This window comes from Sus scrofa, chromosome 3, assembly GCF_054392235.1.
Source record: "Sus scrofa isolate SSC_HxYL_T2T_F1_AM1 chromosome 3, Sscrofa_HxYL_maternal_Yorkshire_Landrace_v2.0, whole genome shotgun sequence".
In the NCBI taxonomy this organism is placed as follows: Eukaryota; Metazoa; Chordata; class Mammalia; order Artiodactyla; family Suidae; genus Sus; species Sus scrofa.
The window spans coordinates 86,049,058-86,076,684 of NC_139385.1; the positions used below are offsets into that span (position 1 = coordinate 86,049,058).

General features: G+C 44.2%; 1 protein-coding gene across 3 annotated transcripts in view; it reads right to left on the reverse strand.

The window, feature by feature from the left end:
• Positions 1–1,200: 1,200 nt before the first annotated feature.
• Positions 1,201–27,627, reverse strand: part of PLEK (pleckstrin) — a 28,685-nt gene continuing 2,258 nt past the window's right edge. The window contains exons 1-9 of one of the 3 annotated variants that reach the window (XM_085016117.1): positions 22,495–22,655; positions 18,987–20,995; positions 18,564–18,745; positions 16,971–17,062; positions 13,090–13,274; positions 11,375–11,479; positions 5,773–5,856; positions 4,362–4,431; positions 1,201–2,931 (exon numbers count right to left, since the gene is read on the reverse strand). In XM_085016117.1, the coding sequence (XP_084872243.1) occupies positions 2,795–2,931; positions 4,362–4,431; positions 5,773–5,856; positions 11,375–11,479; positions 13,090–13,274; positions 16,971–17,062; positions 18,564–18,745; positions 18,987–19,358 (1,227 nt within the window). In that variant the 5' untranslated portion in view covers positions 19,359–20,995; positions 22,495–22,655 and the 3' untranslated portion in view covers positions 1,201–2,794. Of the gene's footprint in view, positions 2,932–4,361; positions 5,040–5,281; positions 5,857–11,374; positions 11,480–13,089; positions 13,275–16,970; positions 17,063–18,563; positions 18,746–18,986; positions 20,996–22,494; positions 22,656–27,627 lie in introns of those variants that run through there. The other 2 variants (XR_014839679.1, XM_013996094.3) reach the window with 2 other exon arrangements.

A 27,627-nucleotide genomic window follows, 5' to 3' on the forward strand; every position in this document is an offset into this window, starting at 1 on the left:
ATACTGGGAAACTCTTCTTTTAAAAGAAGCAAGTTCCTTATTCCGCTTTTGAAAATCATCCCTGTTGGTAGAAGCATAACCACTGTCTGTACATGTGTCCATGTGTGTCCACAAAAGACACTTAACAGCTTTCCTCAAAGTAGCAGTGTTCTTTCTCCTCCTGTGTGTAAGATTCTCAGCTCACAAGGACCCCTTCTGCTTTTTTTCCCCAAAAGAGGGTTAGATTTTTTCAGATTTCATGCTTTTTCTCACTTGCTGTCAATCGTATGATGCAAGAAGCCTTTCCCTCCTTTACATATACATTCCTAATTCTCCCATAAATAATTCTTTCACTGTTTATTTTTTTTTCCTCACTCTTAATTGGATCCTGGTAAATGCCAAGTAGCTTCCCCCCCGCCCCCAGCTTCTAATGTTCTTTAAATGGAATTGACCATTTGTACGTTCTTTCATCCACCTCACGGAGGGCCATGTCTGTCACTCAGGGGCCCAGACCCAGGTAGGTTTGCTTATTACTATGCTGAAACCACCGGAGAATGATTTCTAAGCCAAAGAGTTTCAGACATACTATCTATACCTATACTCTTAAGACCTGTTTTGGCAAGTGACACCTTTGTTCCACCAGGAAGAATCAATTGCCCCTGTTAGGAAGCCACAATGATGCTTTGAATTCTATTCAGACCACAATGTACAAATGTGCAGACTGCGTAATGCAAATCCCAGGGAGTGCTGGTCACCTAGACTATGGTGTGAATAATGCCTCCTGGAGCTGAGCAGTGCACACCCTCCTCAACCATACTTAGCAGCCTTTCAGCGGGAGACTTATTTCCCCCTAATGTAAATCACTTTTCGCATTCTTAAGAGATAATGGCCACTTATGGACTTTTTGCTTGGCTAAACATCATAATCAGGGTCTCATAAATTTAAAAGATACCGTTAAAAGTTTAGGGACTAGGAAGATATGTTGTCCCTATATCTTCCTGTTCCATAAACCTGATCTTTATTTTCCCCAGATTTAATGTTCCAGATTCTTGCTCCCTGGAACACACTGACTTTGGTTTTAAAAAAAAAACAAAACAAAACCATAAAGTCATTGGAATGACTTGAGAGAAGACAGATGGTGTTATCCTCAGAGAGTGAAAGTGGGAGTAGAGAAGGAGAGTCATGAAGAGCAGGGAAACATCAGAGTCACCACACCAAAAAGACATCAACAAGGTAAATATTTATTTCAAAACTTAACAGTGATGCCACATGAATAAATACGTTTAACACTGAATGTGGGAAAACTACGGTGCATGTTCTAAGATGATTTACTAAAGAATCAGAGAAAAGGTGGTCTTTTACCCCTTGAACCTCCTGGCCACTGAGAAAAGAATCTGGGGGTAGGAAGAGCCCGAAGGAGGTTGTGTGGAATTTGGGGGGAAAGGGAAGAGAGGAGCCGATACAATCAGGAAGAATTTTCTACTCCCCTTTCCTCACTACGGCCTTAAAATTAAACTTCTGAAGTTGGAAAATATACCTTCACCCACATACCTGGTTTCTTTCTCCATTTTGGTTTCAAATCACTAGTACGTGGGCAGGGATAAACATTGGAAGGTGGTACCTCCTTTGATTTGGTCAGATCCCCCTGGTTGATGATGGGTTTGTGAGGCCCTTCAGAGGTGAAGCAGGAGCTGCAACAGCACATGCTTAAAACTCAGGCTCAACCCCAATATCAGTGACTAAGGTACAGCACAGTGTGTTGGCCACCACCACACATTGTGTAGGTGCAAGTCAAATCCATCTTTGTACAAACCCATCATCCCATCAGCCGGCCTGGGGTCCAGCTCCTCCACCCGCTGGAGCTGGGGGAGGAGGGCATCAGCCAAGGAGTTGCCCAGCCCCCTCACCCACGGAGAGACCCCGTAGAGAAAACCCATCCAGCCACTTTTTTCTATAAACCCTCAAATGAAACAGAATCTTGCAGATTTGGAGTTCCTAGTCATAATTAGGGGGAAAAAAAGAGAAATGATCTGGAAGGGGTCAAACGTAGCCCCTTGCCAGACCAGCCTCCAGTGGGAGCAGGACACACCTGCTCTGGGCAGCTTCTGTGGGTGGAGAGGGCTTGGGCAACTCCTGACTTCCTCAGATGTTTTTCTCAGAACTTTTCAGACTGTAGCCACAAGGCTTCAAGCTAAAAGCCACCACTGGGGAGCTGGCTCTCAGGGAGTTTCTGGGTAGCGCAAGAAAGGAAGACGAGACTTGTCCTTGACACTGATGTGTGATCTCGTGGCCAATATCGAGGGAAGGAAACAGAGGGGAACCACAGAGGTTTGCTCCTTAGCACTCTTAAGACAGAGGGGCAATGGTTTCAAAGGGAAGAGTTGCTTCCAGTTCTGAAGGGCAAGGTCAAAACCTGAGCACCGAGGGACACCGGCTGCACTGCCATGGGTATGAGAATCGAGAGGCTTTGGGGTTTGAAGCAAGGGAGGACCTCAGGGCTCTCCTAGTTCAACGCTTTCATTTTCCAGAGGAGGAACCGGAGACTTGGAGCAGGTAAACAGTGTCCCAGGCCACACAGCTTGTCATGTCTGCCTGGGGGACACAGAGGATGGCAGAGAGGCTTGAGCGAGCCATGTGGTCAGTGCAGGCGAATATCACACACCACAGGGTTAGTTACCTCCAGGACCCCCTGCAGATGACAATGTCCCACCCCTGGGCCCTTTCTCGTGGGATCTGTCACAGAAGTAGCCTGGTCCTGGATTGAGCTTATCCATGTGGTTCCCTGGGAGGCAGGTGCCGAGCTGCAGGCATGTCCTCACTTCCCCGTCCGGGAGGCCACCTGGATGGCTTTGATCCACTCAGTGCGCTCCTTGGGGTTGGCCGCTTGCAAGAAGTAGTGCACTTCATCGGCCGTGATGATCTCAAAGAGGTTCTCTTCCTCACTCCTCCTGCCTGGTGAGAGAGGAAGTGAATGACAGCCCACAAGGGCCCCCGAAAGGACACCCAGCTCACCCTCCTTCTGCAAGCTGTGAAATCCCCATTTCTCAAGTGTTCTAAGAATTAAGTGCAGCATGATTTTCAAGCTTACCATCACTATATGATCATAAACATTCACTGTATGATTATATATATATAGTGCTTATATAAGCAGGTATGTAGCGGGAATGTAAAACCCGAAAGGAGAAAGATTTTTCTTTTATAGTTTATATGGAAACCAAATTTCTCGCTTTTGTACAAATAATGTTGAACAAAAATTCTGTAATAGTGTCTAGTGGGTAACTTTCCCCTGCTCATAAAATAAACCAAGAGCTGACCTTAATATATTAAAAAAAAAAAAAGATGCAGGGTTCCCTTGTGGAGCAGTGGGTTAAGGATCTGACATTGTCACCGCTGGCCCGGGAACTTTCACATGCCATGAGCACCACCAAAAATTAAAACAAAACAAAACAAAACAAAACAAAAAACCACGAAGGCACCACCAGTATCTCCAGGACAGCCTGAACTGGTTTTTAGCAAATTAACAAGGGCTAAGTGAGAGTCTCTTTTGAAAGACTGGAAGGTAGCAAACTAGCCAATACTGTGACAAGACTTAAAACATCCATCTCACATCAAAAGGCAGCACACTCCCCATCCCAACACTAAAGAATGACTGTCCAGGGAGAGGGGAATGAGCCGATGCAGGAATAGTAAAAATCCAGGCTTTTACTCCTGCAGTGTTTTCCTGTCAGCCTCTATAACATCACAAACCCCAAATGACAGGAGAAACCAGGGCCTGGATGTCCAAACTGCATCTTCCCGCTGACACAGCTCATCCCTACACCCGAGAAGTCAGTCTACACTGACAGGATTATTCCGTCACCGAGTCTTGGGCTTACAATCAGGACCCAGGGGTCAGTTCCTGTGACTCCGCCATTCTCGAAGAGGAACTAAAACCCAGATTTGTTAGGCAACTCACCCACAGTTGTGCCACTAACTAACAAGCCAGGACCCATCTACAACCCAGGAGCACTTCTGGCACCTCACACTGCCCAGGGCACAAATGTTCCTTTTGTTGTGGGAGATTTCCAGATCTGCCAAGAGTCCTCTTTCAGGAATGCATGGCCATTCTCCCCATCTCAGCCATCTGAGGTGATAGATTTTTCTCAGCCTTGTGCTAGGATTTATTCGAGACTGCCACAAAACCACTCCAACCACCCAGAGCCCAGAAAGCCAGAGAAGCAGGTGGGAGAAAATAGCTCTGGGTCTCTCCAGAGTTTTCAGACAGTAAATTCATCTATGTCTGAGTGAGTGCGTGAGTGGGTGAGGGAGTGCTGTCAGGATGTCCAGATGCGGGAAGGGAGCCTGGGTCGACACAGCTCTTTCCCACAAAAATCCATTCTTACCATCTGTGTTGCTCTCCACTGAGGTCACCACACAGCCTCTCAAGTGAATCGCTCCCAGGGGATCTTCCCCCTAAAAGAGAGAGGAGTCCTTCTTTAAGTTTCCGAAGTACAATGTACAGATAGATCTTATCTCCTTGGTGCAAAAGCCACACAGACTCACTCTGGTGTAGATCAGGGCCCCCCAAGTAGATAAGAGCAGGAGATTAAAGGAACCCCTTCTCCTTTTCACCTGCGGGGCAAGGGGGCTAGATGGGGAGACATGAGTCAATCCGAGCTTCTGCACCTCTGGAAGAAAGTGGCAGGAGAGGTGGTGAGGCTGAGCCATCACCCTTTTCTCTTCCATTTCCAGAGCCTTTGGGCTCCAGGCAACTGACACAGGAGAAAAACCTCGCAAGAGGGAATCACAGAGCCCAGCACTACTAGCAGAGGCAAAGGACCCAACTCAGGCAGACCTGGCTCTGAATAATCAAGAATCCAAGGGAGTTCCCGTCGTGGCACAGTGGTTAACGAATCCGACTAGGAACCATGAGGTTGAGGGTTCGGTCCCTGCCCTTGCTCAGTGGGTTAAGGATCCAGTGTTGCCATGAGCTGTGGTGTAGGTTGCAGACGCGGCTCGGATCCCGTGTTGCTGTGGCTCTGGTGTAGGCCTGTGGCTACAGCTCTGATTCGACCACTAGCCTGGGAACCTCCATATGCCACAGGAACGGCCCAAGAAATAGCAAAAAGACAAAAAAAAAAGAAAAAAGAAAAAAAAAAAAAAGAACCCAAGAGTTCCCGTTGTGGTGCAGAAGAAACGAATCTGACTATGAGGTTGCGGGTTCGATCCCTGGCCTCGCTCAGTGGGTTAAGGATCTGGCATTGCCATGGCATAGGTAGCTCCACCTGTGTGGCATAGGTAGCTAGAGTTCCAGTTCTCTAGCCTGGGAACCACCATATGCTGCAGGTGCAGCCCTAAAAAGACAAAAAGACAAAAAAGAAAAAGAAAAAAAAGAAAAAAAAAGAAAACCCTCAAGAGCCCAAGTGTCTGGACTTAAACCATTCTCTCATCCAACTTGGCCAAGAAGAGGAATTACCACTTTTTTGTATCTTAAACCAAGAGCAAAGCCTTGGACTGGTTGAGTTCCTCTGAAAACATCAGACTGGAGCAAATTGAAAAAAAAAATTACAGTGAGTTGACCAAATAAATGATCATAGAGTGGTATTTTCTTCCATCCCCAAGATTCTGCTGGCCTCGAAGCCTAAGCGCTTCGATCTTTGCAATAAGAAGGGGTAGGAAAAGATGGAGGAAGGAGGGAGGAAAAGAAGTGGGAGGGTGACGAGGAAAGGGGCTTCCACAGAGCCGACGGGAAGCCCAGTGCCCACGTGCGGTGAAGGCTTCTAGGGAATGGATCTATCAAGCACAACATCTCACCCCGGCAGGGTCATAGTAGTGCAGATACGCAGGGTCTTCTCTCAGAATGAACTTCCGCACTTTCCAGTTCTTCCTCCTGTGCCCCTGCATCCAGGATCAACAGAGAAAAAAGAAGGATGAGTCCTTAGCATCACTCTGTACACATGGTACCTTCAAGACAAGCCATGTTGAATTGAACAAAAGGAAGAAAGACAGATGAAATACTAACTTTAGGAGAAACCAGGTCATGGCCCAAGTCTTTGTCATAAGGACAGCACTGGAGTCCGTGAACACTTTGGATGCTATTAAATTATGGATTAAATTATTTCTAAAAGGGTGGGGGGAAATGTATACATGTAAGGATAACTTGATCCCCTTGCTGTACAGTGGGAAAAAAATAAATTAAAAAAAATAAAAATAAATAAATTATTTCTAAGATTGTCACACAGCTTTAGCATTATTTGAGACAGTTCTATGTACACAACCTATGTTAGCCAATGTGGGGACTATAAAGAGATTTAAGACACGGCCCTGCTCTTCAAAGAGTTTACAACTTTTATAAAAATACAAAATAGCAAATGTCCAAATCAAATAATTTGTATAGTTATGGATTTCAAATGAGTTTTTTAAAATTTATTGTTTATTATTGGTGGGTTTTTTTTTTTTTTTTTGGCTGCACCCGAGGCATGTAGAAGTTCCCAGGCCAGGGATCAAACCCACGCCACAAGAGCAACCTAAGCCACTGCAGTGACAATTCTGGATCCTTAACCTGCTGTGCCTCAGGAGAACTTTTTTGTTGTCGGTTTCGAGGTTTTTAAATTTTTTATTGAAATATAGTTGATGTCCAGTGTTAGTTTCAGGTGTACAGCAAAGTGATTCAGTTATAAACATATATATATGCTTTTTAGATTCTTTTCTTTTTTCACTTTTTAAAGTTATATTGAAGTATAGTTGACTTACAATGTTGTGATAATTTCTGCTGTACAGCAAAGTGATTCACTTATAAGTGTACATGTTTTCTGTTACAGGTTATTACATGATATTGATTATAGTTTCTTGTGTGCTATATAGTAGGTCCTACTTTCAAAGAATTTTTATTTATTGCTTTGTAGGGCCACACTTGAGGCATATGGAGGCTCCCGGGCTAGGGGTCTAATCGAAGCTACAGCTGCCAACCTACACCAGAGCCACAGCAATGCCAGGTCCAAACCGCATCTGCAACCTACACCACAGCTCACGGCAATGCCAGATCCTTAACCCACTGAGCGAGGCCAGGGATCAAACCTGCATCCTCATAGTTCCTAGTAGGATTCGTTTCCTCTGCGCCACGATGGGAAGTCCTCAAAGGATTTAAATGAAGGAGACATAACCAGGTTTGGGATGTCACAGAGAGCCCCATAAGACCTACACTTTTCCACGTGGGACACAGAGTGAGCAAGAGGTGGGTGGGAAGACCAATGACAACCAAAGAGCAGTAGTGGGAGTGTCCAAGGCATTTTCAGACACTGCCTGAGTAAGACCAGTCTGGCTAGAAGTCAGGGTTCATGAGGAAGAGCAGAAGTAAGCTTGGAAAAGTGGAAGGAGACAGTAAAAACACAACATGGAGGTTGTGTGAGTTCCATTGCAGCTCAGCAGAAATGAATTAGACTAGTATCCATTAGGATGCGGGGTCGATCCCTGGCCTTGCTTAGTGGGTTAAGGATCCGGCGTCACCATGAGCTGTGGTGTAGGTCACAGACGTGGCTCGGATCCTGCATTGCTGTGGCTGTGGTGTAGGCTGGCAGCTGTAGCTCAGATTGGACCCTTAGCCTGGGAATTTCCCTATGCTGTGAGTGTGGCCCTAAAAAGAAAAAAACAAACAAACAAAAAAAACACATGGAGGTTGTTGTCACTGATGGCTTTTGAATCAGAGGCGAAAAGATTACAATGACATTTTAGGAAGGTTACTATGGTGAAAACATACAGGGTGGACCAGCTGGTTAGGTTAAAGATAAACCAGGGGAAAGACAATAAACTAAAAAGAAGGTCATTAAGAAATGATTGCAATAATCCCAGCATACAATGATTAGGGACCAGCAAGAAAGAGCAACTTTGGAGATAGAAAGCAACAGTTGCTGTGATTGACATGGTGAGAAAGAATGGGTCTTTCCCGATAGGATGAAACATTGACGTTGTCTAGACTGTCGGTCTTGAGGCAAGATTTGAGTCTTTTTCGTTTTTGTTCCTCTGCTGCCCAACACACTTTATATCTGTTTGGAATTGCCTTGAATTACTCAGTTATTTCAATTAGCTTACAATAGTTGTTTAAATAGTTATGTTAAACCTGATCCTCTGATTTCCCACAGTAAATTCAACTCTGGAACCCCCAAAGAAATTATTTTAGAAGATATATAATTTCTAGCTTGCCAACATGAAGAATATTATTTATTATTTCTGAAGCTCCACATATTGAGAGGCACATAAACAAATTTTCCAAAAGTTTTCACCATGCTTCTATAGAAAGAATGAAACGTTGTGATTTTAGCAAACAGCGCCTCCATTATAATGCCAGATCAGAGGAGTTTAGTGACAACTTTCAAGAATGTGTCTAAGATATTTGGAAGGGCACTTGGTCAAAGCTCTCATCTCCAAGGACCTTTTCCTTGTCAGAAGGATGGAGCCAGGAACACTGTAGAGTCATACGGAAGAACAGAGGGTATTTCTATTTATAATACCCTATACAGAATAGCTTTTGTAAAGTATCAACTTCTAAAATCCTCATTATGAGTTCCTGCTCTTTGCCTTAGCTGATGTTGCCCAGAGGCTGAGGATGCTAAAGTTTTTGTCCCACACTATTTCCTCCTGATCTACAGATACACAAGTCACGTTCTCTTAACAATCACTGTATGACTATCAAGGACTCTTGAGCCAATGGGAGAGGAAGGTACAGGAGGATGTGAAATCAGCCAACTCTGGCCAACCACATTATCCTTAAGCCCTCATTGGCATCACAGTGTAACACAAAGAAGAGTTATCTTCCACTGCATGAGCATTTTCCTGAGGCATTTTAAGGAATGCACGCATGCTTGGGGTTTCCAAGAACTCTTGCTGTTCTGTCAATGTCATCTATGCAATACGCCATTTTATAAAGGGAACTTGAGCATCTACAGATTTTGGTATCCATGGCGGGTCCTGGAATCAGTCCTCTGTGGATACTGAGGAACGGGTACACCTTATATTCAATTTAATTCACTGTAAAATTTATATTGCCTATTACAGATGAAGAACTCTGCAGCAGAGATGAGAAACACACATAACATGGCCCTCTTCATCAAATAATCTACATGTGGTTGAGAAACCCAGTCCTTTGTTCATGGCTGAAACAGAACAAATTATATAAAAAAGATTATATTGAATAGAATCCAATGTCATTCATCCTCAAACTTGCTACAACCCTCAAGTAGAATTATTTCCTCAGGGATGAGGGGAGGAGGGAGGATTGGGGCTGGAGGAGACTGACCTCCAGTTGGATACAGCTACTTCTCACCTGTGAGGGGTGGAGCACAGGTGTCCTTTTTCAAGATAAGCCTCCTGTGCAGGTTAAGCTTGGCCAACTCCCAACAGTAGACACGGGGGGGGGGGGGTAGTTTTATGGTATTTAAAGAGGAGATTTTTTAAAAATTTCTCAGATGATTCTGATATGAACCAGGATGATAAATCACTGACATAAGAGATTGGAAACATTAAAAGGGGCTGTCAATTCAAGTAGAAGAGGTTTTTAAAAAGTGAGAAGGGAAACTATTGAAAAAAGAACACAATTCTAGAATGAACAAAGATTTCGTGTCTTCTTAATGTTAAAAGGAGGTTTATAGGACTAGACAGTGTTAAATTAATTTTTAAGAAAATGGTTAGCTCTGTGACTCTTAACATTGACCACATATCAGAATCTCTTGGGGACCTGTAAAATCCAGGGACTCTGATTTGATTGGCCTGGGGAACAAATTTAACAGATCTGTGGCAAACTAAAACATGCACTTACTAGGTGATCTAAAGCTAAATTGTACCTATCAAAGGTCACATAAAGGAAGGGGAAGGAAAACTGGGAAGCAAGCCTACTTCTCGTTCCCATAATCTTCAACACATCCTCATGCCCATCCAGCCCACTCCACTGGGCCCTTTGCCCAGACATGACTCCAGTCCAGCCCAGACTTTGTCTACCCCTTTTCCACCTTCAGGTTCCATGTTCTCAAGATTCCACTCTAAACTAAGGCTTGTCAGATCAACTAACTCAAAAACTAAGTCATTCATGGCTGATAATTACGTAGAATGACAGAAGAGATCAACAAAATAAGAAAGCAATGAAATTCCCTCCCAAGCTACTCCTGTCTTAACAGCCACCTTTCAGCACCTGGAATCAAAGAGTCCAGGAATATGGGAATGTTTGTCCGAACCCATGAGGAAGGTAGTGATGGGTGAACTCTGCCTACAGGCCACTGACAGAGCCTTCCTTATGTAAGGCTGGCCCTGCTCCTATGCTTATTCTTTTATCTAGTCAGTGAGCAGCCTGTCAAGTTATTAGAATAGTTTGTGAATTCTTTCTAAATCGTGGCTGTATTATTTCTTAGGACAGTGTTCTCTCAAAACCTGATGTTAAGGTAAGTTTTCCATACTGATGCCCCCACTTCCCTTAGTGAAACTCAAAATCCCTATCTATATTGAATCTCAGCCAGCCCAAAGTCCTCCTTTTGAAGTGTAAATATATGCTCAAATTTCATCCTTCCTTCTTCACTCTGGAAGGTCAGGTTCCTATTACGAGATTAGTCAAATCTCTCAGTCCCATGGGAACAGAAATATCCTTACAGCAACCAGATTCTCTCTGATATATACTGAGCAGTGCGTTTAAGACAGCTCACAGAATAGCCTCAAGGGCAAGACCTTGGACTTATAATGCAGCTTTGGCTTCTATGACAACATATGCTAGTATCAGTTGTTTCACCCTGAATATGCCCATGTTTTCTTGTTACTTCTTCCACTACTAGGTGCTGGCTCTGGCTTCTTCACTCAGCCCCAGCCCTTGTGTTCTCTTATGTCTTGGCACCCTGTGCGTGGGCACCTGATAACTAACTAGACCTCTTCAGCTCACCCCAGCCCCTCTTCCCAGACTGACAGTGGCCGGTACCTGGTACACCTAATAATGACTGAGCCTATACCTTCTGACTGGATTTGACCTTTGTCTGCTGTTGCTCCTGCACAGTTGACCTGGGTATGGCCTTTTCCTATTTCCTGACTATTTTTCAGGGAAGAGGAATAGGCCAAAAAATGGAAGGACTTTCACTAGGAAGCATCTGGGTCTTTTGCATGGCATCTCTCAGCTGATCAATATCTTCCAGCCAATGAAAAGATCAACATTTTTCCTGAAACACTGATAAAAGAGGAATTCCCCTATTTCCAGGTGCATCTTCTGCCCCTCCTGCCTCTGTCCTCTCAGCCTCATGCCACTTTGATCAACTACCTAGATATTTGTCTATCTTTCACTCAGTCCATTTCATTTTCTAATTGCCTATTGGCCATACAAACAAAATACCACTTGGTAATTCAGATATAAAGTACCTGGTAAGGGGGGGCAAGAGTCATGGCCACTTACCTGCTTCAGCAAACATCCCTGCTTGATAATGACCCCTCTGAATTCTTCTTTCAGAATCACATCGTCATCACTGGAATTATCTTCACAGAAGAACCCACTGTCCGGCTATTGGGAGACCAAAGAGCAGGTGTCTTTTCCCCGTCTTAGGCAAATTGCTACTTATACCATATCCATCTCCCCCCATCCAGCCACTGGGGTAGGCACCTTCTCCTTCCCCTTATGGTTCATGTCCTAACCTGAACTTTAAAGGTTGTCCTTGATTAGCTCATTCCCCCTCCCACTATTCTTGTTTCTAGATGCTTATTTCTTCTTGCTAGATGCTCTCTTGTCTCCACTCAGGTACGATCTTGTCAATATCCTTCCATTTTCTTGAGTTCCCCAAGCTATATTCAAAGTCTAGCTCAGCACATTTCTTCATTCAAAGGCTTCCTTCTCTTGGGACCTCATGGTCACACCTCTGAAAGCAGAGTTGGCTCATTTATAAGACACTGTGCATGCAGCACAGTCTCTGTGATGACCTTGCCCTCAGTTCCTCTACTTTGAGAAGACCCAGAGCACATGTCCGGCACATCCTCTGAGGTCAGGAAGGAACAGGGACTTGCTCAGCTATAAGAGGGCGATGAATCACACAGAGGAAGAGAAGCCACTGTGCTGGGTATTTTTAGATCCTACATTTAAATGGCTATAAACAACCAGATCAAAATTCTGAAAAAAAATTCTAATGGGGGAACTTCCCCCAAAGTGAAATGAAACTCTCTCTGGGAAATTCACTTCATTTTTATAAGTGGCTTCCTTACTTTTTGCTCTGACCCTAAATAGAACCAAAACTGCCAAAATCCCCCCAGAAATCCACTATTTCCCGATTCCTCACATAACCCAAAGTCCATATTGTGTCATAGAGCATTTCCCAATCTGCGGTTAGCACCGGCCCCCGAGTACACAAGAGGCCTGAGGGAGGGAACGTGGATGAACGCATTTTATACTGAGTCACATATTTGAACGTATTTTTGGAAAAAAATACAACTTGCACATTGTGCTTTCACACATCTCCCTCGAGAAAGGGAGCTTCCAGAGGGCCATAATTTTTGCCTGTTATTTTTTTTCCACTACTGTATCTCCTTTGTCTAGGTGACTGCCTGGCATGTACTGAGGCCTAATAAGTTTTTTTGTTGTTTGGGTTTTTTTTTGTTTTTTTTTTTTTTTGGTTCTTTTTACAGCCGCACCTGAGGCACATGGGAGTTCCCAGGCTAGGTGTCAAATCAGAGCTGCCGGCCTAGGCCTCGGCCACAGCAACATCAGATCAGAGCAGAACCTATGACCTATGCTGCAGTTTGCAGCAACATCAGATCCTTAACCCACTGAGCAAGACCAGGGCTCAAACCCGCCTCCTCAGGGATACTAGTCAGGTTCTTAACCCATTGAGCCACCATGGGAACTCCTTATAAATGAATTATTGCTTAGAATCAGAATAGACATAGCAAAGCTTTAGAAGTTGGTAAAGAAAACTATCCGCATAGACAGGATTTTCCTTTAAACAAACTCACTGGATATGACAAGCATTGTGGAGGGGCCAGCTGTCAAGCCAGGGACATGGAACAACTCTGCAGGGTGGGCCTCTTCCTCCCAGGTATGCAGGTATAAACTGAAATCAACCTAGAACCCACCCAAAGCAGCCCCCACTCCAGGGAGAGGGGAAAGGTAGCATCGTCACTCACAAAGTAGTAGAAGGCATCGGCGTTGTCCAGGAAAGGGTTCTCAGCAGTTCCGTCCACCGCGCTCTTGGAGAGGTCTCCAGCAGGCTGCAGGTACCCTTCGTTGAGCAGGGAGGAGGCGATCATGATGCCCTCCTGGCGATTCCGAACAGAATTGTTGGAAAGCAGCCAGTCGATGACACAGTTGCCTGGATGGGACCATCAGAGGGAAGGTTAACTCTCTTTACCAAAGAACTCGCTGCTGCCAGTTTCCCCTGGAGAACTGCAGCACACCCAAGGGTCAGATATGTCTCATCTTCCCTGCTATTCCAAGAAGGAAAAGTGAAATCAGTGGGATAGATACCTGAAAACAAAAGGAACCATGTCAAAGGTTTTTGGGTTTTGTTTAAAATAACTACCTGCTGCTTAAGGAGCAATGCACGCATAAAGAAATAGATTTTACTCACCCGTTCATTTATCCCATTAACCACCAAGCATTTACTGACTATCTGCTAGATGCTGAGTACCATGATGGGTAGTGGGGAGGCTCCCCCAGGGAATAGAAAAGGTGGATTTGGGGGGAAAGTAAGTGGTGTAACAAGTGCTTTGCCGTGGGTCGATACAGTGGAGCTGCTGGGTCGAATCTTCAGGAAGATGTGGGGGCAGCAGGGAGGGGTACTGTGTGTACACCATTGGGAAAAGATTCACAGAGGAAGTGACACTGAGTAGAAGTTTGCCAAGCATCTACTCAGGTGGGGACTGAGAGGAACCAGCAGAGGCTGAGGGAGCAGCAGCTTGAACAGACACACACAGGCATGAAGCCGACCTGCTGAAGTGTGGGGGGTGGGGGGAGTCGGTAGAAAGAAGGAAAGAGGAGAGAAAGGAAAGCCCCAGGTGAGTGGGGAGAGCTTTGCTGGCATATTAAGAAATCAGGCAATTGGAGTTCCGGTCGTGGTGCAGCGGTTAACGAATCCGACTAGGAACCGTGAGGTTGCGGGTTCGGTCCCTGCCCTTGCTCAGTGGGTTAACGATCTGGCGTTGCCGAGAGCTGTGGTGTAGGTCACAGACGCAGCTCGGATCCCACATTGCTGTGGCTCTGGCGTAGGCCGGTGGCTACGGCTCCGATTGGACCCCTAGCCTGGGAACCTCCATATGCCGCAGGAGCGGCCTAAAGAAATAGCAAAAAGACAAAAAAAAAAAAAAAAAAAGAAATCAGGCAATGAAAAACCAGTGCAAGTTTTTGAGCAGAAAACCTGATCAGACATGTATGTCTTAAATTAGAATTTGATGATGTCCCTTGCACTAACTGTCATGGCTTTGCATGGTCTTACAGGAACCTTGAGAAGCCATTCAGTCGAGGTTGGGTCTCAAGGGAGGATTGCAAAGAGAAAAAAGTGAAACTGACCCACCAACTGGATTATTAGCAGGCTACAAGGAAGCTGTGTATTAAAAATAGTCTGTACAAGTGTAGCCAACCAGGGAGGCAACACAACAGATCCCGGGTCATCAAAGCAAGGGCAGTAAGGTGTGCCATCCTTGAAATAAGGCCGAAAGCCATTGATTAGTGCAGCATCCATGATTTTCATATGTAAAGGCTTTGCCCACTTTTCTTTCTCTAGAAGGATACACTAATACTGCATTTCTGCTTTTAATCTTTGCTGTGACCCTCTAAGCAGTAGGGCAGTAATTACAGATCTCTTCTTTTCTTTCTTCTTCTTCTTCTTCTTCTTCTTTTTTTTTTTTTTTTTTTTTTTTTGTCTTTTTAGGGCCACACCTGAGGCATGTGAAAGTTCCCAGGCTAGGGGGTCAAATCGAAGCTACAGCCACTGGCCTACACCACCGCCACAGCAACACAAGACCTGAGCCATGTCTGCAACCTACAGCACAGCTCACGGCAATGCCAGATCCTTAACCCACTGGGTGAGGCCGGGGATTGAACCTGCATCCTCATGGATGCTAATCAAATTCATTTCCACTGAGTCACAATGGGAACTCACAAATTTCTTTTAAGAATGAAAAAATTATTCCATGGGTGTGGCCCTAAAAAAGAAAAAAAGAAGAAGAATGAGAAAATTAAGACTCAAGTGACCTTAGGCCTGAGTTACACCTGCAGTGGGGCTTCACTTAAGTGTCCTCATCCTAGATTCCACATGTGCTCACTCGAGATGCTGACACTTGAAAAACAAGTTCAGTCTCATCTCCTTGACACCTGACATTCAAGGTCCTCCATCACATGTCAGTAGTGCCTGAGTCCCAATCTCTTGTCTCTCTGCTGAGACCACCTGACTCCCACATGAAAGTTCAACTCACCTGCATTTCTAGAACCTGCTCTGATCTTCAATGGAGAGAACTTAAGAAGTTCAAGCTCAATACTCTGGGACTCAGTAATACAAACATAAGCCTGGCCTGGACCTCATGCCCAGAACTATACCAGAACCTCCCCCTCGTTTCCTTTTCCAGAGGTTCTGTCTTGGTGAGGATTAATTCCCCTGGCATACTACCCTGTTACTCTGGGGCATCCCCTTTATCCCTCTGCCTTCCTGACCTTAACCTCGACCATTTTCTTGAATTATTTGTTGGATGGACAAATCCCTTAGATTCTTCTTTCTTTTTTCTTTCTTTTTTTTGGCTCTTTGTCATTTCTAGGGCCACACCCGCAGCATATGGAGGTTCCCAGGCTAGGGGTCGAATCAGAGCTGTAGCCGCCGGCCTACGCCAGAGCCACAGCAATGCGGGATCCAAGCTGCATCTTCGACCTACACCACAGCTCAAACACTGGATCCTTAACCCACTGAGTGAGGCCAGGGATTGAACCTACAACCTCATGGTTCCTAGTCAGATTCATTAACCACTGAGCCATGACGGGAACTCCTCCCTTAGATTCTGCATCTTTTGCATCTTCTCTGACTTTTCTTCTGTTGACCTCTCCTATCACCATAAGTCAGCCACATCTGATATCTGACAACCTAGTCCCAAACGGTATGTCCCATTTTCCCCCCTGATGACCCATCAGCCCTACCAAGCTGGTTATTTTCTTTCCCTGATGAATATTCTGGAAATCTCAGCCCCATAACTTTGTCCTCACCATTCTCTGCTCAGCCTCCTCATCAGATTCCTTCCCACAAACACTTCATGACATTCCACTCATCTTTCAGGGAAGAATTTAGGCACCACCTCTACTCATCCCAACTACCCCTGAGTTCTTTCTCTTTTCTGAACTCACGGAATTGATTGTCTCTGTGGACATATGACTTCTTCGTCATGATAACCACATTAAGAGCTTGCATCATACAGTACTCAGCGTGTTCTAAAAGCATTACAGTTACAGCAAGTCTTAAAATCAGTGCACTATGACTATCCCTCATTGACAAACAAGGAAAGTGAAGCACAGAGAATCTAAGTTACTGGCCTAAGGTTTTACAGCTAGTGAGCTGCAGAGCCAGGATTTGAACCAAGGCAGTCTGGCGCCAAAGAACATGTTTTTAACCCCTGCGCCACCTACCTAAACTCATAACACGTAATGCCTGACCCTGTGAAGCCTCAGACATCCCTAATATTGTCACTTAAATCTGATGTTGTATATCTTGATTCCTGTTTATCATCTTATTCATCTCTCTCTATTTCAACACCCACTACATATTGGGGGAAAAAATGACTCTTTGATGGATATAGGTGGAACTTCTGAAATTTTATCTTGAATAACAAAGTTCTGTTCTATCCTTATTTCTCTCTCTACGCTGGCGAAGAAGTTCAATGATCACGTCCACCAGTCTGCGTTCCATGACCCCATCCCCCCACCATGCTCCACATCCCCACCCCCCACACACAAGGCTGAGCGAGGCCTCCAGACCACCTGCCCGCCACCCAACCCACCCACCCCACTTCAGACTCGCAAGGCCTTTTACCTGTGAAGCAGTGATTAAAAACCTTCTTGTCCTTCTCTAGGTTTAGTTCTTTTATTCCTTTTTCAGTGTCTTTCATGGACAAATACAAGGCACTGCACAGAGGAAAACACACGGATCAGTGGGAGCCTTTCAAAATGGCAAGTCCTCTCAGGGACTCGCCACCTTGGGGAGGCTGGTTGTGAGCCCAAGCTTCCCCCTCCCCAGGCGAACCCTGAGCCTAATCTCTCCACTAGATCATAAGTGGTTAAAGGGCAGAGTTCATACTTGCACAACTCTGTGGCCTGCACAGCATTCAGTAACATGTACTAGGATGGCACTTAATATCTCTTCACTTCATTAAATTCTGTTGATTTAACTCCTAGAATCTGAGATGGAGAATTGCCCCAAGTAGCTGCCACAAATTAAAGGTCCTCACGCCTCAATCCTCTAGGTCTCTGTCCTTTAAGTGTCCCTCAAGAGATCATCTAGGGTGGACAATTGTGTCCAAGAAAGTCAATGTGTGACTATACTTGTCTCTTACTCTACAAATTATGAGATAAAGCAAAAGAGAAGTTCTCATTTTTGCCCTTGAGATGATGCACATAAAATAGCTTTAATCGGAGAAATTGCAAGCAACAGAACAGAAGTCCACTTTCACGTATTATGTAGCTCTATCCAGTACCAGCATCCTTCCCACTTAGCTCTCATGGCTGTGGCCAGAAATGTGGTCCCCTGACCACCCCACCCAGCAGCTACAGTGAGACTTAACACGTTCTCTCAGGTCTTTACCAAAACATTTCCTTGGTGAGAGGAAGTGCCCCTTCTCTCCAAGCTTAACATGCATACTTTATCAAACTCCTGTGACCTGCCAAGTGCTGCATGAGGCATGCAGAAGGCTTTCTCAGTCCCCTCCTAGGATTCCTCCTCATTTGGTAAACAGAATCCTGGAGGGACGCTTTAAGCGGCCAACATGGAATTCTCCCTAGCAGGGCTCCTGTTTCAGGGTACGTTCCACATAGAAGCAAAAAACCAGCCAAAAGCAAAGAGACTCCTAGAGAAAGGAGCTCATGTGATAACCTTTCGGTAACAACTATCACCTGCAATTCCAGGCTCGTCAACATCAGAGGCCATTAAACTAGGTCAGGGCACAAATGGCTGCCACCCAGGAGGGGGGAACTTGAACTCGAAACCTTACCTACTTGGACACATATCCCTGCCTGGTTTTTTGTTTATTTGTTTACCTATCTATAGATCCTAAAGCTCTCTTTTAAGATTAACTTATTATGGCCACTCCATAAATGCAATGATGCATTCCCTCTTTCTCTCTCTTTCCCTAGCTGTCTCCTTCCCTCTCTTTCTCTCTCGGTCTCTCTCTCTTTTCCAAGATTCCCCAAAATGAGGGAGTTTAAACTCCAGTAGCCTCCTCTCCTCAGCCGCTAGGCCCCCAGGTAAACATCTTAGTACATCAAGTGGCACGACTAAAGACCTGGAAGGGTAGCTAAAGCCTTCAGAGGTGGACAAAGGAAGCCTTGGAGCAGGATCTGTTGTGAGTTTTCCTCAAGGGGTGCAGTGGGAGAAGCAGAGAGTGAAGGAAAGCAAACATAGACAATTCACCCTAAATCAATGGTCTCTGGCAGTCGAATGGACCTCCTGGTGGATTTCCTTGCAAACTTCTGGCCTCCTTCAATGCATTTAATAGCCTTCTTGATGTCCCGAACCCAGCCATCTCTCTCCTCCAGGAAGGCTGCCTGGAAGAAGTGGTCCTGCTGCTTGGTGGTTGTGATCTTAAACACAAACTGTAATTAAAACACAGCCCATTAGGAATGACTCCTTTCGAGGACCTGACATCCCCCGTAAGCACAGCAGTTGAGTCAACCCCACTCTAGAAGCGCCTGGCCACAAAAGGCCCAAATGCCCAGGGTGGAGAGTGGGTGGTGGTGAGAGGCACTGGCCCAAGGAGTTCCATTCACATTGTAGGCTCTGCAGGGACTCAAAGGTCAGTGCCTGACAAGGCATTCATCACGGTTAATGACTCACCATCCTTTTGCCAAAGTCCTGGCAAGGACTGGTCAGAGTGCTTCCTTTCAGAGGAATCATCCCTTTGGGACTGTTGTCACTTTTCTTCTTATAGAATTCAATTCCATCTTCTAACAATATAACCCACATGGGTTTCCAGGTGTTGAACATGCTCCCCTGTAATGACAACAAAAAGAGCTGGGCTTTAATGTTTTCTAAAGCTCTTTGATCAGTGGCACAAGATTTGGGTAATAGACTAGCTTTGGCCAGTGTGAATGCAGGTGAACCACATTTGCGTGCCCAAGCCGCTAGGAAAGCAGCCTTTAGGGGTAAAGGGGAATGGCATTCTGCTGGAACTTTTTTAAAAAGTTTTAAGATAAAATGTATACACATCTATAATTAGCCCATAAGTCTCTCCTGGGCTGTTGCCAAGGGAATATGGTAGAGATCCCAATTCTCCTTCTTAGGTACTTCAGACGACCTTTCTGTGGCTTGTTTTCTGCTCTCAACACTGCCCAGTGTTCGGTTCAACTTAGGGATGGCAAACAGATTCTACTTCAAGGACCAGCTTAGACTGAATGGTAGCTGAAGCCTGAAGCTGGACTTGCTGGAAAAGTGCCACCATCACCCGCTGTGTCAATGATGGGCGTGGAAGCCACACACAGTGGCGTGCTAGCTGCAGTTACCTCCATCCTTTGTCTAAGCAGATTGTCTCTGAATGGGAATGTCAAGAAGAAACTCAGGATACAGCCCTGTGCACAGGCGTGGCTAAGAGGTATGACAATCACTTGCAGAATGGTCTCTAAGGCCAGTGTGATGCTGTCACATCAATGGGGCCTCCAGGAAAGTTTTCGGTTTGGGTTAATGTCAACTGCCCCTTGAGCAATAGAAAACCATTCCGACGACATCAAGAAAGTCTCTCTTTCTTGTCTACAATCTGGGACAGCTTTGGAAAGGGAAGAGAATAGGGTTCTTCGCCTCTCATCTTTGAACCCACGATGTCACCCTGTCATGACTACCACAAAATGGAATTATCGTCCAGTTCCCAGAAGATCCTGCTGCTTATCTTAAAATACCAAGAGCTTCTATATAAAGGTCCAGCTGCCCAAAAGGAAAGCTATTTATTACAAAGAAGATAAATACTCGTGGACGATAATTTTGCTTGTCCCAGTGTTCCCTTTGTTTTAGCTAGTGAGCAAAAAAATTAATTAAAACACAGTATCTCTTTTCTGTACAAGCAGAATAGCTATTCATGCTAACACTGGATTATTTCTCTTTTTAAAAAGTGGGCATCAGACACTACGCCAATACATGAAATAATTTCAATCAAATGCCTTTCTGTTTTATATCTACCAGAAAGAAACTCAGAATATAAAGAGCTCCTGCAAATCAATAAGAAAAAATACAATCTATTTTTTAAATGAGCAAAAGGCTGGAAGAGGTATTTCATTAACAAGGATATCCAAAAAGACTCTGAAAAGTGTTCAACATCACTATCCATCAGAGAAACACAAATTAAAACCACAGTGAAATGCCTCTGCACGCACACTAGAGTATCCAAAAATTTTAAAAGATTGAGAAGAGCAAGACTTGGCAAGGATGGTAACTGGAACTCCTCATGTGGCTGGCAGGAGTGGAAAATGGTATATACAGTTTGGAAAAATGTGGAGAATGTTCTAATAATTAGAAAATATATATCAACGTATCTAGGCATGAGAGTACATGATGTCTGAAACTTATTCTCAAATATCTCAGCATGAGAATATGTGCGTATACACACACACACACACACACACACACACGAAGGAGTTCCCATCATGGTGCAGTGGAAACGAATCCAACTAGGAACCATGAGGTTGCAGGTTCAATCCCTGGCCTCGCTCAGTGGGTTAAGGATCCAGCATTGCTGTGAGCTGTGGTGTAGGTCACAGAAGCAGATTGGATCTGGTGTTGCTGTGGTATAGGCCGGCAGCTGTAGCTTTCCGATTCGACCCCTAGCCTGAGAACCTCCACATGCTGCTGGTGGGGCCCTAAAAAGACAAAAGACAAAAAAAAAAAAAAAGAATATGTGCGTATACTTACATAGAAATAAAAGATAGGGAGACATAAGACAAAAGTAGACATGTGATAAATCTAGAGAAAGAATATGTAGGTAGTCATACTATTTTTTTTTCACTTCTCTATGGGTTTGAAATTTTTCAAAAAATTGCGAAAATTAATAAACAAATGAACAACACTTCTGCACATTAAACTTGGGAATGTGTTTTAGGGAAGACTGGTCTTTGAAAGTTTCAATAACTGAAAATAATAAAAGATATTCACAGAGCTAGGAGTAGGAAGTTGCACCAGATGACTCCTAAAATGCCTTTCAAGACTCAAATTTTATACTCTACTTCAGACTTATCAAAGATTTATAATTGCCAGAGTCACTCAGGGCTTTTGACCTTGGAAGAGGGATAGATTGGGAGAGGTCAGCCAGCACTGCATTCCTTCTGTCGACAATTAAAACTACCCTGGAGCCAACTGTTCAAAATGAGTTTGTGCTTTCCAAATTCAAGTGGAGCCTCGGGGGTTGTCAGCTCACTTGAAGAAGGATGTGTCATTTGGGATTCAGGGTCACTGTGTCCCCTGAGGAGGCGGAACTCGGTAAAACAAAAGAGGGGAGTTCCCGTAGTGGCTCGGTGGTTAACGAATCTGACCAGGAACCATGAGGTTGCGGGTTCGGTCCCTGGCCTTGCTCAGTGGGTTAAGGATCCGGCATTGCCGTGAGCTGTGGTGTAGGTCACAGGGCAGATCGGATCCCGTGTTGCTGTGGCTCTGGCATAGGCTGGCGGCTACAGCTCTGATTTGACCCCTAGCCTGGGAATCTCCACATGCCGCAGAAGTGGCCATAGAAAAGGCAAAAAGACAAAACAAAAAAAAAAAAAAAAAAAAAAGAGGAAGACAGCTTACAAAGGGGGAGTTTCTTCCAGACTTGGTAGTGGTTAGTTAGGCTCAGATGGTGGGATTGTGGGTCATCTCCCTCCTCTCAGCCATTACTGCACCTGCCAGCTCCTCACAAGAGTCACCAGGCAGCACCTTCCCTCCACTACCCCTGTCTTTGCCCCTCTCCGTCCTTAACCCTCTTGATGCTCACCCAAGAGCAAAACCGGAAGTGTGGTCCCGGAATGCCCAGGCTAGAAAGGCACTTAGGATCAACTACCAACACCCTCCCCATACAGGTAAGAAAGGGTTAAGGGGCTGCACCTAGTATACCTGACCAGTTAATGTGGAACTATGGTTAGAATCCAGGTTTACTCGTTCCCAATTAGATGTTCTTTTCACTTCCTCTTAGATGCCATCTTCATTTTGGTTCTCACAAAACTTTGAGTCATTCTAGAATCTAAATCAATCTTTAGCCCACTTGGCTATCTATTTAAGTAACCTCATAAATATGTGTGTATATAAAATCATAAGACAGGAGTTCCCATTTTGGCTCAGCAGAAACAAACCCAACTGGAATCCATAAGAGTGCAGGTTCGACCCCTACTCTTGCTCAGTGGGTTAAGGATCTGGTGTTGTCACAAGCTGTGGTGTAGAGGTCACAGAGGCAGCTCGGATCCTGCGTTGCTGTGGCTGTGGTGTAGGCCGGCAGCCACAGCTCTGTTTCGACTCCTAGCCTGAGAACTTCCATATGCCATGGGTATGGCCCTAAAAAAAAAAGGATTAAAATCATAAAGCACATCTAAATCATAAATCACACCATAATATTATTATATATAATAGATAGGTTTTATGATATTATGTAAGGTTTATATATAAGTATAAATTTACACACACACACACACATATATACACAGCATATGTCTGCTTTCTTCCATTATAGGCCAAAACCAATACAATTACATGTCAAAAAGAGCAGGTTTTAGATGTTGAGTCAGATTTAAAGTTTCCAGGTGAGTCACTACACGTCATCACGGAAATAGTTTAGTGCATAAGAATCTGACATTGCATGATACCAAAAGAAGAAATCTTAAAGGTCAAGATACTTGACCATATAAAAGAACTGATTTTCTATAGAGTAAAAGAAAGAAAGAAAGAAAAAACAACAACAGAAACCTCCTAAACAACCGAAAAGCAAATAAAATGTTGTGGATATTTAATATATTATCATATCATTAAAGGTTAATATCCTTAACATATTTTTTAAACTCTTTAGAATCAATAAGAAATAGACAAATCCTCCCAATTTTTTAAAAAATGGGCAAACAATAGAAACAGGCAATTCTCAAAAGAAGAGGTGTTTGGGTCCAATAAACGTAAAAATTTACTGTGTCGACAACATTCAAATGAATGCAAATTAAATACGATAAAATCTTATTCTTGAATACTCTTTTTTAAAGATTTATAAAATGAATTGGCCAAGATTTGGGGAATTGGGCATGTGAGGAAAAAAGGCTCTGGAAGTCAGTATTTGGTGCAGGCTGTCAAAAAACCTACCAAGTCATTTGTAAGCTTTATAAATAGAAGCATAGGCTCTAAAGTGAGGAAAGTAATATTCTAACCTTAAATGGAGCATAACCAGTAAGTGACCATGGGCTCTGAAGCTGAACGGCCCAGGCTCAAATCCCAGCTCTGCCACATTCTAACAATGTGACCTTGAGGAAGTTTTTGTTTGTTCTTTTTTGTTGTTTTTCCTTTTTCTGCTGCACCCGAGGCATAGGGAAGTTCTAGGGCCAGGGATCAAATCGGAGCCACATTTGCATCTTACACCCCAGCTACAGCAACACCAGATCCTTTAACCCACTATGCCAGGCTGGGGATCAAACCAACAATATCACAGAAACAAGGCAGATCATTAACCCATCACGCCACTGTGGGAATTTTGAGGAAGTTTTTAACCTCATTTTTAACATCTGACAAACGGGGACAATACTACTATTTCTTAGGGTGACTGGGAGAGTAAATAAAATAATCCATGTAAATTGCTTAGGGCAAGCTCCAGAACACAGTGAACACCCAATAAACACTCCCTAGTCCCTGTAATTCTGTGCTTACAGGTGCACCTGGATAATAACCTTGAGTTCGGGAAACCTCAAAGCTACAGAGAGAGGAGCTGGTTCAAAAGAGAGTGACCGGATGGCATCTCTCTTAGGGAAGTATTGAAGGAACTGTTAGGTTTTAGCCCCAAAGGGACAGGATGTTTTAAGCTCCCAAAGAGACAAGCAGAATAGATGCTGATTGTCTTCAAAGGTGTGAAACACTGGATTGTTTTGGAGTCCTATTCGGGGAAAGTTTCAGGGAAAAAAAACAAAAATCTTTTGCTGAATAACTTAAGGGAGAAAGCTAAACGACTGAGTTCCCCAGCATGCTTGAGATCATCAGATTAGTAAAAGAAATGCAGGCCACAAATGAGACGTTCAAATAAATACTTCTCCAAATACTTAAGATTCCAGTCCACCCTCAGATTCTACACATGTCTCCCCAAAACCCATGGTCCCTCTGGTCCCTTCAGGTTTCCAATTCCAGGTGCCCTGCCCTAATTTGAACCCTTGGGCCTCAACTGCAAGTCAAAACAAAAACGAAAAACCAAGTCAAATAAACAAAACCAAAACCCTTAAGAATATATTTAACATGAATATCTAAATATGGGGGGAAAAGGGGAAAAAAGATTTATTTAGGTTACTAAAATATGAACTTCCAATCCTTTGGTTTCTCTGAGCCTCTTTGAGATGAGTTTCTTTCTTTAAGACATTCAACAAATAAGGAAAAATGAAGCAGCTCCCGTGCATCAGACACTGGCCTGGGTGTGGGGGGATAAGAATGAACAGGAAGCCATCTTTGCTTTCAAAAGGTTCACGCACAGCCGAACAGGGGAGAAAGTGACCTTGACTCCAGGTCAGTGTGATAAACAGACTCATTGGGACAGGCCTTCCTGTGCATGTGTAGCTTCACAGAAAGAAGCCATCATGACTCGTTGCTGAGGGTGGAGGCAGCGTGACTGACACCTCCAACCAAGTGAAGACACCTCCCTTCACTTCTCCTTTTCCTCCAACTTCTCTTTTCCTATGACATAGAGCTAGAATTCAAAGGAAAACTACATGACAGTCAAAACTACGCATCTAATTAAAGCAGAACTGTGAGTAGCATCTATTCTCCCACACTCATGGGACATGTTATTTTAAGTTGGCATTGCATTCAATGAAGCCCTTATTTCTCCTGCATCATAACCTGCATCATCTAGTTTTTCAACCTGATTCATGACATCCCTGGTATAACATCCCAGATCAAATGCCTGTTTAAATACTTTGAAGGCAAGGGAACTCATCTGTTCAGTAGTACACTTTTTACATAAATAAATGCTTCCGGGTTGGACAATTTCTCCATAAAAACATATTAGGAAATGAATAGAGAAATTGCACCAATTGTTTAACAGCACGATGTCTGGAGTCTTAGGGATTTGGGTTCAAATCTCAACTTTGCCTCCTCCAGGCTGTGTGGCCTTAATGCAAGTTACTTAATTTTTCCAAACCTTAGTCTCCTCACTTTTAAAATGAAAAAAATATAGTGCCCATTTCCCATTGCTGTAAAGATTAAATGAGATCATATGCTCAAAGGGCTTATCCGGTGCCTAGCTTGTAGTAGGTATTCAATAATTAGTAACCATCAAATTCCCTGGTGGCCTAGAAGTTAAGGATCTGGCATTGTTACTGCTATGGCTCAGGTCACTGCTGTGGCACAGGTTCGATCCCTGGCCCAGGAACTTCCACATGCCGCAAGCAAAGCCCCCCCCCCCCCGCCAAAGGCAACCATATAGACAGTTAAGATAACACAGTTTTCTAGACAGTACTATGAAGTCATTCCAGCATAAGGTGTTCCCAGGTACCACTCATCACAACAACTGTGCTTTGGAAAAGAAAAGCACTGCAATCTGAGCCCATGAGGGCCATGTGTAACATGGGTTAAGCATGGCTCTTGGTAGCCCTGGGGCCATAATTTCAGGTTCCAGTCCAGCTCTGCCACTTTAGAGCTTAGGCAAGACTCTTTGCCTCTTTGTACCTTACTCCCTTTGTCTGTAAGTTAAGGATAACAGTTGTACCCACTTTATAGGGTTGTCATAAAATCTATGGATTAACTGCTTAGATCTGTCCCTAATGCAGGGAAAGTGCCACAGATATTAGTTACTATGATGATGATGAATCAATGGGTGCAAATCAAAGGGCTTATTTCATGGTGTCCCAAAGACAAGGGAACCATATGAAAGAATGGCTGGGCCAAGGTCTCTGAGTCTTGCTCTCTGTTTTGCACCAGGCTTTCCTCCTTTTCCAAGCCCCTTGTCCTCTTTCTCACCACCCCAATTCCTGTGCTTTCCCCCAGCCTCACAGGCCACCTAAATCCCTAATCCACTCCTTGGCTCAGTCCTACCACTCAACGTGCTTGCTGGATTTGTTGCCATAGAAACAACAGTCAGCTCCATCATCCTCTAGGAATGAGGTTAGTTTGGGATGTACTTGGTAGGGTCCAGGTTATTGGTTGCATGTAACCTACTCCTCTCTCTTGTTTTAAGCTATGATTATAAACAAATCCAAATCATCAGTATGTTTTCAAGAACCTCCAAAATATGTTTATGTTTATTGGCTGGATGTAACCCCCTAATCAGAGCGAAAGGGAGTTGAGGTCACTACACTCAATCTTGTCCACAGTACCATCTGTCCAGGCTCCACTCTGGCTCTGCAAAGTTCATACACCCCCCTTGGGCTGGTTTTGGAAGCTTGCCTTTCAGAATGCTACCTGGGATCAATGAGATGGTAAGCTTTGCGGTTAAGCAAACCTGGGTTCGAATCCCAGATGATCCTCTTACCAGTGGTTGGACTGTGGGCAAGTCACTTATTCTCTCTGAGCCTCAGTTTTCTCATCTGTAAGATGGGGATAAGGGTACTATCACACAGGGTGGTTAAGATTGAATGAGATGGGGGTCATGGACTGGCTAGCTGCCAGCTGGCAGGCTCTAAGTGCTCTTTTTTTTTTTTTTTTTTTTAAGTCAAAGCGACAAGACTTTGGGGCAAGGAAATTCTTTGGAATGAAAAAGCTGCAAAATGACAGAACCCTGTCTTTCCCCTCCTGCTCTTACCCATCAGTTCTATTTAAAGATCTTAGGTGGGAGACAAAGGAGGAAACCTGAAGTGTGAAATGTGGATGGTTATCTTGCACAGAAGAAAAGCAGAAACTGTTGAGAGTTGATGCCACTGACTACTGACCCCAAGATTTCTGACTTGACAAAATCCTTGCATCAGTATATTCTAATGTATTTTTTCCACCCAAAGCATCTTAATCTCCAATAAAATTCCTTGGAGTTCCTGCTGTGGATCAGTGGGTTAAGAATCTGACTGCAGCAGCTCAGGTCACTGCAGAGGTGTAGGTTCAATCACTAGCCTGACCCGATGCATTAAGGCTCTGGCATTGCTGCAGCTATGACGTAGGTCATGGCTGTGGCTTGGATTCAGTCCCTGGCTCCAGAACTTCCATATGCCATGGGTACAGCCATTACAAATTTTAAAAAATTCATAAAACAAGAATAAGGAGAAAGCTATTCTTTCTTACCACCTGGGGAACTTAAACTGCAAAAGAAAAAAAGGTAACTGGAGGGAGAGTTATATATTACTGCCTGTAATGCTTAAACATT